The 14,018-nt window shown below is 34.8% G+C and overlaps 2 protein-coding genes across 8 annotated transcripts in view; both read right to left on the bottom strand.

Moving 5' to 3' along the window:
* Window positions 1-3,093: 3,093 nt before the first annotated feature.
* LOC101898056 (uncharacterized protein DDB_G0290685-like) lies at window positions 3,094-10,121 on the bottom strand. Its single transcript, XM_059129486.1, has 2 exons — window positions 6,739-10,121; window positions 3,094-6,665 (listed from the first exon to the last, which is right to left on the bottom strand). The coding sequence occupies exons 1-2, from the start codon at window positions 6,764-6,766 to the stop codon at window positions 3,178-3,180; spliced, it is 3,516 nt and encodes a 1,171-aa protein (XP_058985469.1). The 5' UTR covers window positions 6,767-10,121; the 3' UTR covers window positions 3,094-3,177.
* Window positions 10,122-10,271: 150 nt separating this feature from the next.
* LOC101892531 (rab11 family-interacting protein 3) overlaps window positions 10,272-14,018 on the bottom strand; it is a 192,724-nt gene continuing 188,977 nt past the window's right edge. For 6 of the 7 annotated variants that reach the window (XM_059129490.1, XM_059129491.1, XM_059129492.1 and 3 more), the window contains 2 exons: window positions 10,802-10,840; window positions 10,272-10,482 (listed from right to left, as the gene is read on the bottom strand). In XM_059129490.1, the coding sequence (XP_058985473.1) occupies window positions 10,339-10,482; window positions 10,802-10,840 (183 nt within the window). In that variant the 3' untranslated portion in view covers window positions 10,272-10,338. The remainder of the gene's footprint in view (window positions 10,483-10,801; window positions 10,841-14,018) is intronic. The other variant, XM_059129489.1, reaches the window with a different exon arrangement.

Here is a 14,018-nt window from a genome sequence, read left to right as displayed (position 1 = left end):
CTCTACAGGCTCGAAGTAAAACAAATAAAAAATCAGTAAGTTCGTCCGGGCCGAACTTTGATTCCCCTCCACAATCTGGAAGAATTTGGTTATTTTAAAAAAATAAAAAAATCCGTAAAATATTCTATTAAAATCCTAAAAATACCGAAAACGTGGACCTGCGAAGGCAATTTTTGTCATAAGCCATTACAATATTCAAATACGAAACTTGAATAAAATCCCGCTAAAATCATCAAAATACCGAATATAGGGAGGCACCGCTATAACGGGGCAATACGAAGACCTAGACCTGCATAGACAATTTTCTGTCACAGGCTGTATAACCTATTAGGAACTTTAAATACGAAATTTGAATCGATTCCGGTGAATATTGTTCCTAAAATCGTTAAAATACCGAATATAGGGAGATACTGATATATGGGACCTATACGAAGACCTGGAGCTGCTTAGACAATTTTCAGTCACAGGCTGTAGTACCTATTAGGAACTTCAAATACGAAATTTGAATCAATTCCGGTGAATATTCTACCTAAAATCGTTAAAATGACGAATATCGGGAGGTACTGATATATGGGGCCTATATCAATGCCTGCACCTGCATAGACAATTTTCTGTCACAGGCTGTAGTACCTATAAGGAACTTCAAATACGAAATCTCAAACAATTTCAGTGAATATTGTTCCTAAAAATGTTAAAATATTGGGATGTACTGATATATATGGCCTATACGAATACCCGGACCTGCATAGACAATTTTCTGTCACAGGCTATAGTACCTATTAGGAACTTCAAATACGAAATTTCAAACAATTTCGGTGAATATTGTTCCCAAAATTGTTAAAATACCGAACATAGGGAGGTATTGATATATGGGGCCTATACGAATACCTGGACCTGCATAGAAAATTTTCTGTCACAGGCCTATTAGGAACTTACGAAATTTCAAACAATTCCGGTGAATATTGTTCCTAAAATCTTAAAATATCGAATATAGGGAGGTACTGATATATGGGGATTATACTGCACCCGCATAAACAACTTTCTGTCACAGACTGTAGTATCTATTAGGAACTTCAAGTACGAAATTTTAATCAATTCCGGTGAATATTGTTCCTAAAATCGTTAAAATACCGAATATAAGGAGGTACTGATATATGGAGCCCATACGAATACCTGGACCTGCATCGACAATTTTCTGTCACAGGCTGTAGTACCTATTAGGAACTCTAAATACGAAATATGAAACATCTCTGGTAGATAATGTCGGTGAAATCATCAAAATACCGAATATTGGGAGGTACCGTTATATGGAGGCTATACGAAGTTGTGGGCCTGCATACGTCATTATTTGTCATAGGCTGTAGAACCCATTACGAATTCTAAATACGAAATTTGAAACAACTCCGGTGAATAATGTCGCTAAAATCATCAAAATACCGAATATCGGAGGGTACCGTTGTATGTGGGCTATACGTTATGTATGTGGATATACGATATCGTAGACTTATATAGGCAATACACTTCCAGGGGGTAAAGTATTCAGAAGGAACTCCTTTTGTGGATTTTCAAACAATTTCATTCACAAGTTTCGCTACAATCATCAAAATACCGAATATCGAGGTGTACCGTAATATGGGGGTAATACGATATCGTGGATCGATATAGTCCATCTTTGAAATTAACCTGCCTGCAGACAAAAGACTTATATGTGCAAAATTTTAGCTTCCATATTTATTTGTTTTTTGTCTGTGATGAATATACCCTCCATACTATGTACGGTGGAGGGTATAAAAACACTTTACAATTTTATACAAAATCTTGGAATGCTTGTAAACATTTTAAAATATCTTAGCTTATTCTGTAAGGAAAAAATACGAAGAGGACTCTCTTTAAAATAATTTTTTTTCTGAATGATTCTGGAGCACTTTTCATGATTTTTTCTAAAAAATTTGTTCCCTGGCTGAACGTTGAACGCTATTTCGGGAGATTTTAAATTTTATTGAAGAATTTGAGTATAAACTATATAACAGTTCTAAGATGACTGAGAAAAAAGTGAGCCCTTAATTGCAGTCTCTTTAAGGAAAAAGAAAAAAACTAACCTCTAAAGGCCTCCCTAAGTCTGTAAAAACCTTAACAGATCTTACAAGTCATATTGATTCTCCGAAGACCATAAAAACCCTAGTGGACATTGAGAAAATCTTTCTTGCCTCTAAAGGCCTTCTTCTTTCTGTAAAACCCCTTAGCAGATCTTACAAGTCCAATGGATCCTCCTACAATCCTAAACAAACCTAGCTGACATTCAGTAAATCTTTCCAGTTTTTTAAATAATGTATTGTTTGACTATATATTGGGCGCCATTTTGCACGATTTTCTATTTTTATGCATGAATTTCTCGTTAAACACTTTGCCATTAAATTGAGTACAAAAGAGCAACCAACCTACGATATATTCTATTAATAGAAATATTTTTTTTTTTGCTGATAATATCGTCTGTACGTTGGGCGCCATCCATCATTTCTCATTTCTTGTCACAACAGATATCTAAAATATTTATGAAATCCGATTGGTGACATATTAAAACTTACTTGTCCAAAAGCTGGAGTCACCATTTTGAAAGGAGTGGGCATGGTGCGCTCCCAAAGACGCCTACTTTTTGTTATTTCTTAAGAATGTAAGTTTTAGAGAAAATTACAATTATTTTTTGAAAACTATTACTATTTTCTTCGGGCACAACTTGTTTATCAAATTCAAACTTAAATGAAATAGAACTTTTTAGGCATGGAAAGCCGTGAAGTAATATTTTCATAGAAAAATAACTGAGAGTGTCCTTTTGTTCTGGTCATACATTCTTTTGTATATGTTACGACCTCTTAACACTTTTTTAAACATGTATTGAATTTATACGGCTGAAACCTGGTATTCTGATATTTTTCATAGTAAGGAGGCTACACCAAAATTTCTGTAGATTATATTTTCTTTACAGATTCCTCTTTTATATCCTGATCCCTATATATCCCGTAGTTTATAAAAAAAAACAATTTTTATTTTTTTATAAAAAATTTATTTTATTATTAAAAAATCCAACCAATTTTCTCTCTTAATCCGAATACAACAAGAATAAAAAACTCAACGATTAACTCAAAAATCCTCTCTTCTCTCACTCTTTCTCTCTCCGTCTCAAATCAAATCACTATCCTTGCATTGTTCCAACCAGTGCATTAGACAGCGATCATCTTTGGTGGCGGTGAATTTCTCCTTGGGATGTTTGCAGTTATAGCCGTCCATGATGCACTGATTGGGGAATTCATGGATGCAAATGCCGTTGGTGGCACAAATGGGTTCCAGCTCAAATTTGGTGCACAACAAATCGCAGGGATCTATTTTGGATCGCAGCAGTGGATGGACGGCCTTACCGGTAGTGATGCTTACTGACGTTTTTGCTGTCGTCACCTTAGCGTCCAGGGGCATAGCAGTGGTGGGGGGAACTTTGGTAGTCATCGACTTCATTGTTGATGTTAACATCACAGGTGTATTAGTCACAACTTCCCGCTTCAAACGTTCATCGGCAGTGGTCATATTTTTGTTGGACTTCCGGGTGTCTGTGGTAATGGGTGGTGGTAGGGTTGTAATATGCGGCACGGTTACTTCATCTTTTATATGTGGATGACTTAGGACTTCGGAAATCACCGTTTCCTTGGCAAAGAATTCCTCAGAGGAGTTTTCTTCGGATGATTCCTCAGATGTATCTTCCTCCGATGATGAGGAATCTGGAAAATTGCCTACATGATAAAAATCTGGATGCCATCCGTAGTCATGTTCCACATAATTGTCATGTATTTCCCAACCCTCACCGGGGGAGCGTTTTTCCATGTTATGATCATCATCGCCATGGTCCTTCTTGTCTCCGGAGTCGCCATGGTCACCTGAGTCCTTGTGGCCATCACCATCGCCACCATGACCATTATCATGACCTGAATCCTTATCATCATCTCCTACCGACCGCTTATGCCAATGGTGATCATCGTCCTTGCTATTCCAGCCTTCGTTATCCTTGTTACCCCATTGGTTGTTCCACGTGTCCTTGTGACCCCAGTTGCCATCATCATTGCCATGACCATCATCATGTCCTGAATCCTTATCATCATCCCCTATGGACCGCTTATGCCAATGATGATCATCGTCCTTGTTATTCCAGCCATCGCTATTTTTGTTACCCCATTGGTGGCCATCATCATGGTGGCTCCAATCGTTGCTATGCCCTGAATCCTTGTGACCCCAGTTGTTGTCCCAATCGGCTGATCTCTTCTTCATGTCATGATCATCTCCATGCATATCCTTGTCTCCAGAGTCGCCATGATCACCTGAGTCTATGTGGCCATCATCATTACCATGACCATCATCATGTCCTATATCCTTGTCATCATCTCCTACGGACCGCTTATGCCAATGATGATCATCTCCCTTGTTATTCCAGCCATCGCTATTTTTGTTACCCCATTGGTGGCCATCATCATGGTTGTTCCAATTGTTGCTATGCCACGTGTCCTTGTGATCCCAGTTGCCATGATCATCCCAATCGGCTGACCTCTTCTTCATGTCATGATCATCTCCATGGTTATCCTTGTCTCCGGAGTCGCCATGGTCACCTGAGTCCTTGTGGCCATCATCATGTCCTGAATCTTTATCATCATCTCCTATGGATCGCTTATGCCAATGGTGATCATCGCCCTTGTTATTCCAGCCATCGTTGTCCTTGTTACCCCATTGGTAGCCATCATCCTTGTGATTCCAGTCGTTGCTATGCCACGAATCCTTGTGACCCCAGTTGTTGTCCCAATCGGCTGATCTCTTCTTCATGTCATGATCATCTCCATGGTTATCCTTGTCTCCAGAGTCGCCATGGTGACCTGAGTCTTTGTGGCCATCATCATTTCCATGACCATCATCATGTCCTGAATCCTTGTCATCATCTCCTACGGACCGCTTATGCCAATGGTGATCATCGTCCTTGTTGTTCCAGCCATCGTTGTCCTTGTTGCCCCATTGGTGGCCATCATCATGGCTGTTCCAATCCTTGTGACCCCAGTTGCCATGATCATCCCAATTGGCAGATCTCTTCTTCATGTCATGATCATCTCCATGATTATCCTTGTCTCCGGAGTCACCATGGTCACCCGAGTCCTTATGGCCATCATCATGTCCTGAACCTTTATCATCATCTCCTACGGACCTCTTATGCCAATGGTGATCATCGCCCTTGTTATTCCAGCCATCGTTATCCTTGTTACCCCATTGGTGGCCATCATCATGGTTGTTCCAATTGTTGTTGTGCGACGAACCCATGTGATCCCAATCCGCAGATCTCTTCTTCATGTCATGATCATCTCCATGGTTATCCTTGTCTCCAGAGTCACCATGGTCACCTGAGTCCTTGTGGCCATCATCATTGCCATGTCCTGAATCCTTGTCATCATCTCCTACGGACCGTTTATGCCAATGGTGATCATCGTCCTTGTTATTCCAAGCATCATTATCCTTGTTGCCCCATTGGTGGCCATCATCATGGTTGTTCCAATTGTTGTTGTTCCACGAATCCTTGTGATCCCAGTTGCCATGATCATCCCAATCTGCAGACCTCTTCTTCATGTCATGATCATCTCCATGGTTATCCTTGTCTCCGGAATCCCCATGATCACCTGAGTCCTTATGGCCATCATCATTGCCATGACCATCATCATGTCCTGAATCCTTATCATCATCTCCTACGGACCGCTTATGCCAATGGTGATCATCGTCCTTGTTATTCCAGCCATTATTTTCATTGTTACCCCAATGGTGGCCATCATCATGGTTGTTCCAACTGTTGCTATGCCACGTGTCCTTGTGACCCCAGTTGCCATGGTCATCCCAATCGGCAGACCTCTTCTTCATGTCATGATCATCTCCATGGTTATCCTTGTCTCCAGAGTCCCCATGGTCACCTGAGTCCTTGTGACCATCATCATTGCCATGACCATCATCATGTCCTGAATCATTATCATCATCTCCTACGGACCGCTTATGCCAATGGTGATCATCGTCCTTGTTATTCCAGCCATCGTTATCCTTGTTACCCCATTGGTGGCCATCATCATGGTTGTTCCAATCGTTGCTATGCCACGACTCCTTGTGACCCCAGTTGCCATGATCATTCCAATCGCTGGATCTCTTATGCATCCCATGCTTATTGCCTTTGAGATTCCAATTGGCATTATGTCCTGCATCCTTTCCATTATCATTTTTATTATCCCAGTCATCATCGTCGCCCCAATGAACACCAGCCCAATGGTTGTCATCATCGATAGATCTTTGCTTGACAACATGATCTACAACCACTGTTGGCAAGGTTGGTGGGATAATGAATAGTCCTGGCTTGACAGTAACCTTGGCCGTTGGTTTTGTGGTGACCGGTAAAGGCAGTTTTGTTGGCATCACCACATCGACAACACTTGGCACTGGAGTTGTAACTGCCTGATCAACAACTTTGTTGTCCTTGGTGACCTCCATCACAACTGCTGGCACTTCCACATTATCCTTCTGGCCGGCCAACACATTGGCTGGCACCTGGGTACTGACGGTGTGAGTGACGTTTAAAGGCACTGTTGCTGCCTGTATGGCCAGCAAACCTAAGGAGACAAAAGAACAGGAGAATATATTTAAAATTGAGTTCCTGCTTTTCAGGAACCATCCACAACTTACCTGCCAAAAATATCACCAAAATATTCATGTTACTACTTCTCGGGTTGCAGTTGAACTGCTTGTATTCTCCACTTGTGTTCGGAAGTTTTTATATGATTTGGTTTTTTTCTTCTTCCTACTCTTGAAACCCCCAAAAACGAACAACTTTCTTTTTTCTTGCATCAGCTGCAGCCAGGAAAATTCTCCATTGAAGAACAATTGAAATCTAATTTTATCCTTGGCGATTCAGATCACCAAAAATACAAACATCTTGACGTCAGATCTTGTTGGAATATTTTTCCATACTACCTCTTCCACCTCCTTTGGAGCCATCCACCCATCCATCCCAACAATTGAAACACATCACCAAAATCTTGTTTTATTTCTAAAAATAAAAATTTATTTGCCATGTTTGTTCGTTCGTTCGCTAATTGCTAAATGCGTATTTACAATGTCAGTATTTTTTTTTTTTCATATTTAGAAGGTGTAACATACATACCTACACCCACTTACATACATGTGTATGTGTATGTGAGGTCATAAATTTGCTTGCTTTAATAAGTGCTTAATTTAATTAAATACAGTTTTTTATGGGGTTTGTTTGGTCACAGTTTGCTGCTTGAATGGTTAGTTTATTGCTAACGCCTAAAAGTATGCTTTGGGTTTTTGCCAACATAACAATGGCTGGCAACGTTTGTTTACAAAGGCCAAATTGCAAATAAATTACATTCGTTGTTTATTAAATTAAGAGTTTATTAATTTAATAATTATTATTTATCGTATATAAAATATTAATAATTTATTAAGGATATTTTATTTATTACATATAATCATTTAAATACATATTTTTTATTATTTTTTTACCATTATTTTGATTCATTTCTTCGATTGTCCTTCTGTTAACGCAAATTTTTTAGGATAAAGTGGTTTTTAAGATTTTTGAAATGAAAAAAAAAAATAGAAAACAAATAATTCAAAACCAAAATAAAAATAAAAAACTCTTGAAAAAGTGGTGTAGACACGCTGCCACATTTATTAAAAAGTGATAAAAAATTTGTGTTTTCAAGTCTTAAATGAGACATATTTCCACCTGCTGGCATTTTATTTAAAAATAAAAAATACCGTAATGCTTACATATTGAGAACTAAATTTGGAAACGAATTTAGGATATCTAGCGGCGTTCCACAAAAAATAATAAATTTTATTTTCGCATTTGATTTATGGGGCATTTAAAGATATGGGCCGAAACTATGAAGTTCAATAATTTTTGATTATTTTATCATCTGACTTACGCGTAATGCAATTATTTGGCCGCATATGAGCCAGGCTCCTAAAAAGTGGACTGTTAAATCCTGTCCTTTCACGGGATCTAATATTGATAGCAATAAGAGATGTGGGACTAATTTCAAATTTTATTTGAGTTTTGATTCCGAAAAATTGTAATCCTTTGATTCCTTTTTGCCGGTATCAAAATGAGAAATTTATATTTCCGAAAAATTGTAATCCTTTGGTTCCTTTTTGGCGGTATCAAAATGAGAAATTTATATGAGCTGATATTACAATTTTTAGCTACAATATACGTGAAATCGGATGAAGATATATATGGGAGCTATATCCAAATCTGAACCGTTTTCTATAAAATTTAGCAGAGGCATTTATATGCTGCATCTGATAGCTGAGGCCAAATTTCGCTGTTGTGAAGAGGATTTTACGGGTATAAGAGACATAAATACCAAATCGGATGAAACATATATATACGGGACCTATTGCTATATCTTAACCGATTTTTCACCGAATTTGATACACTTGCGTGCAGACTGAATTCGTTCGTATGTCCCAAAATACATTCAATTCGGACCTATATTAACCATTTGACCCGCAATAAACTTGAAATCGAGTAAAGATATATATGGAAACTATATCCAAATCTGAACCAATCTCGATAAAATTTGGTAAAGGTATTTCTGAGTGATATTTGAAATATTTTCCCGAATATCGTTGTTACGGAGTGCATATTACAACTGTGGAAAACATATATAACAAATCGGATGAACAATATATGTATATGGGAAGTATATCTGAACCGATTCTCTCCAATTTCAATAGGGTTCGTCCTTGGGCCAAACAAATGATTTGTGCAAAATTTCATCTGGATCGGGCAATAAATGCGACCTGTACTTTGTTTACAAAAATACACGGACAGACGGACAGACGGACGGACGGACATGCATAAATCGACTCACTGATTCTATGCAGATCATCAAAAGGAACTATGGGTCTATCTCGTTTCCTTCTGCCTGTTACAAACAAATGCACAAAGACATAATACTCTGACCACCTTGTGGTGTAGGGTATAAAAACTAGAAGACCAAATAAAAATAATCCACAGGAAAGATCAAAATTTTTCATTTTTTTTAATTAAGCCAAAACAAGTAAAAAAGCTGTAAGTTCGGCCGGGCCGAACTTTTAATACCCTCCACCATTTGGTGCAAATTTGGCAATTTCCAAAAAATAAAACCCGTTAAAAATTCTGTTAAAACAGAATCTAATCTAATTTACCCTCATCTTGTGGTGAAAGGTATAATAAAGACCTTGATGTGTATTAAAGACCACAAAGATAAAAACCTTGGTCTTTATTATACCTTTAAGCTCAAGAATTATAAGCTCATTTAGAGAGAAATCATAAAAAGAACTTTTTTTATGGAAAAGTGGACTTTTAACTTTTTTGGTGGGGCTTTTCTTGGATCATTACACCATCTTCGAAAAAAAAAATCGAAAAAAGAAATTTATAAAAATCCATAAAAAAATAATAATTTGCAACCAAAAATATTCCAATTGTTTAGTTTTTTTTTTCTATTTGAAATTATTATTATTTATATATTTTCTTTATTTTACAAAAATAATGACTACATTAACAATTAGATTAATTTTAAAATACATATTTATAGTTTACAGATGCATTTAACAATAGGTTTGCCTTAATGTTTGTTGTGGGTTTACTTTTTATTTTTTGGTTTTAACCAATTGTGTTTATAAACTAATGTTAAAAAAAAATCTTGTTTACAAAAGCAAGAGGAAAATAAACAGCTCAAAATTTTGTTACAAACAAAAGAAATTAGGAAGGAAGAATGAAAACTTATTAAAATTTAACAAACATCTAGAAAAGAAAATTTTGGAAAAATTTGATTTTCTAAAAAAAGAGACTTTTTACAAAAACAAAATAATTATATTATAAAAACTTTTTGATTTTTTTAAACTACACTAAAATTTTGTTGTTCTTTAAGGTTATATTAGAGAGATTATGGATTACATGCCATTGTGTTTTTTTTTTTTGTATATAATTATATAATTTAACTTAAATTACTAATTTTTTGTTTTGTTTTGTATAATTATTAAGTGAGTGAGTTATTATTTTAATAGTTGTGTATAGAAGGGAGGTTTGTTAACTAAACTTACAATCTATTGAAAAATCATAAAATTTATTTGACATTTTCTTATGTTTCTCTTTGTTTTATTAATTTGTATAATTACATGTTATTTTTTGTTCATTTAAAAAAAAAATAATATTAATAAAAATTAATTTCTTTTTAAATATAATTGGCCTTGATTGTGTTGTAGATATTATTTTTTATTATTGTTATTGTTGTTTATGGCTTTCACTTCCAATAGTTGGGGACATTTCTCCACAATATTCAAAAGTATGGTATCGATGTAGTGTTTAAGGCGGGTGTTTTCTTCCTCTTTTTCTTGGAAGGCTTGTTGTAACTATAAAAATAAAAATTAAAAAAATTAATAAATTAGTAAAATCAATAATAATAAAATATAAAAAAAACATTTATTAAAATCAACTACCACCCAAAAAAAAAAAAAAAACATGAAAAAAATATCTCTCCACCTTTCACCTATTTTTTAAATTTTTTAAATTAACATTCCAGGTTAGTTATTTCAACACAAAATAATAGAAAAATGTTTGTTTTATGGTTTTCAATGAAAAAAATGTATTTTTTTAAAATGGTGATCCTTTACCCAAAAAACAGAACACTTAAACAAATAATGAATTTGTTTGTTCATTTCAAAATATTACCTGACTTAAGGATGCTAATGTGGCTGAATCCACAGAATCCTGGAATTGTTTGATTTTTGTTTTGTGTAAATCATAAAAAAGAAGAGAAAGAAAAAAAAAACACAAAATAATGAAAGTTTGATATGATAAAAACAACAACAACAAATCAAGATTTTTTAAAAATGTTTTTTGTTGTAAGTAAGGGGGAGGCATCTTGCAAACAAAGGACAAAACAATGTGATTTGAGTTATTCAATAAAAAAAATGGAATGGAGGTTAGATAAAACAATTGAAAACATGCAAATGAATTAAAAGGGGAAGTGATTTAAAATGATTTAGTTTGAATTCGGATGTTGGTATGAGCAGCAGACTTAAGGGCCTAAGGACTTTTTCCTAAACAATTTTTTGTTATTTGAATTGTCTCCATAACAAAAAACTCCTCGGGGACCTGAGAAAATCTTTTTATAAAAAAAAAACTCCTCAGGGACCTGTGGAATTCTTTTTTTTATCGAAAAACATCTCCTCAGGGGCCTGAGGAATTATTTTTTTATTGAAAAAGTATCCTCTGGGACCTGAGAAATTCTTTTTCTATAAAAAAGTATCCTCAGGGCGTGAGGAATTCTGTTTCTATTGACCAAAAAATTACCCCAGGGGACTGAGGAAATAATTTTGATTACAATATTTTTCAGAGTCTTGATTGGAAAATAAATTTGATTTTCAACTACCCCAAGCTACAATAGGTCTCATGAGACTTTTATTTTATATTTTTAGTGCCTATTTTCAGGAGCTATGTGATTCATGACCCAGAATGACCCACATTAAACTAAGCCAAAAACTGCCAACTCAGGCGTTTCTGAAACAACAGGCCGCGTTTCTATTAAAAGAGGTTTCAAGGAAACAGGGAATTTTTCAAGAATATTTTTAAGAACAATGAAAAGTGGAACATATTTAGATTATTTTCAAGAGTTCCATGGAAAAATAATCCTGCGCATCAATAACCTCCAATGGGACAAATTAGGCATTCATGAAAGGGAACGACCCAAGCTTTATTAGGACAAGGACAGGTACTCTGACGTTTCAGAAACAACAGTAGAGCTTCTTTAATTTATTTCCACTATGGATATGATTATTTTTCCGGGGTTATCAGAATGTTAATAAATAAATATAAGCTACAGAATTAAAAATATATATTTCCCTAGGGCCTAGGGTAGGTTGTGAATTTGGTTTAGATATTATTCTGGGGCTCGATGGGAAAATAATTTATATCATAAACTAATGGGTCACATATTACATTCATGATGGAGGAGAGCCAAGTTCTACTAGGCCAAGAAGCTTCTGAATCAAAAGTAGAGCTTTAGGGTTTGTGAAGACGTTTTTAGTTCCTATCAAATTGTAAGATTCTTAAAAATAAATTTACGATTAGATTGTGGCTCTTTGTAAGAATATTCTTCGGGGGGCTATCATATTTTGGATTAAATAATAATTTTGTTCAAGGTTACTTTTAAAAATATGTTTTTGTGAATCTATCAGTTTGTGGATTTTGTTCAGAAAATTATTTTACGACTATCAGATCGTGAATTAGCTTAAAAGTTTTTTTTTCGGAATTATGGAATCTTTTCAGAATATATTTCTAGGGGGATTTTGTTTCGGATATTATTAAAGGTTATTTTTCAGAAGCTTTGGGATTTTTATATAGTCTACAAGGGCCCATCCGGTTATGGATTTTATTTTGAATGGGAAATATGAACATTAGACACCCATGAACGATGTCCCTTCTGATTTACTTTAGAATTGTTTCCCCGGTTACGACTTTTTTTTTTTGGAATATTTTTCTGATAAGTACAAATTCAATAATTTTCCAGGGACGGTAGGAATTTTTTAGGAATAGGGAACATTTTTCGAGTCTATTTTAGTGTGAATAATTTTACAGGAGTTATTCATGTGCATATCAAGGACATTCTTCTATTCTAATATCTAAGACAGACATACTAATATCAGGAGCTATGCAATTTTTTCCAGAACGTTTTGGACTTTTCAAGAAGATTTTTTAAGGGCATCAGATTTGCTCAGAATAATTTTCTAACTCTATCAGATCTTGAATTTACTTAAGAATAATGCCCCAAAGCTATGTGATTTTTTGAGAATATTTTTGGGCCCATTAGGTTATGGATTTTGTTAAAATATTTTTCCCCGAAGCGTTGGTATCTTTTAAGAATATTTTGCTAGGGTTTGTCTGGATTTTGTTTAGAATATGTGCATATTATTAAAGAAATTACTCGTGGGTATATCAAACATATTATATTCTAAAATTTGAATCAGATTTACTATTTTCAGATGCTAAGCAATGTTTTTTTTTTAAGTAACTTTTTGTAGGGTTCATAATACTGTGAATTCTGTTTATAATATTATTTAATGACTATCTGAAGAGCTTATTCAAAACAAAAAAATACCCATGGCTACATGAAGAGGATATTATATTTTTATGTTTGGAATAGATAGACGAACCATTTTTGGGGACGGAGGGGATTTTTTATGTGAGAAAAATTATCCATCGCCATATCAAGAGGGCGTATTATTTAAATGTTTGGGGCAAAAGAAAAACAGACCCATTTTGGGGAGCTATCGGTTTCTTACAATTTTTGAGTGCCTAACAGAATGTGGAAGTCTTAGAATATGTGTTAGTGACCTTCTAAATATGAATATTTTTGGAAAAAATATTAATGACCAAGTCGAAAGGTTTTCTATTTTCATATATGGTACCAACTAAATTCATTTTATATTCTGTTTTAAAATTTCTTCTAGGTTCTATCAGGCTAAGATTTCGTTTAGAAGGGTCAATTTTTAGAAAAAAATATTTATGGATACATTCAAGAGGATATATTAGATTTTAATATTTGGGCCAGAAAGGCAAACAATTTCCTGAGATAAGGTATTTTTTATAAGATTTAAGGCCTATCAAAATGTGGAGTTTATTTCGAATATTTAATAAGTGACTATCTAAATTTGAGTTTTTTTTTTTGGAACAGATATTCATGAGGAAATCAAAGGATATTCTATTCTAGTATATGGGACCAAATAAATATCCTTTATATTCTATTTGAAAATTATTCAGAATTTTTTCTAGGGTCTATTAAGTTATGTATGCAGTTCAGAATATTTTTCAGTGACTGTCTGGAGTGGTTACTTAAAACATTTTTTTCATGGCTATATAAAGAGGATATTATATTTTAGCATTTGGG

The sequence above is a fragment of the Musca domestica genome, unplaced genomic scaffold (assembly GCF_030504385.1).
Source record: "Musca domestica strain aabys unplaced genomic scaffold, Musca_domestica.polishedcontigs.V.1.1 61, whole genome shotgun sequence".
Classification (NCBI taxonomy): Eukaryota; Metazoa; Arthropoda; class Insecta; order Diptera; family Muscidae; genus Musca; species Musca domestica.
The sequence above is the reverse complement of the archived record's forward strand: the minus strand, read 5'-3'. Positions and strand labels throughout refer to the sequence as shown.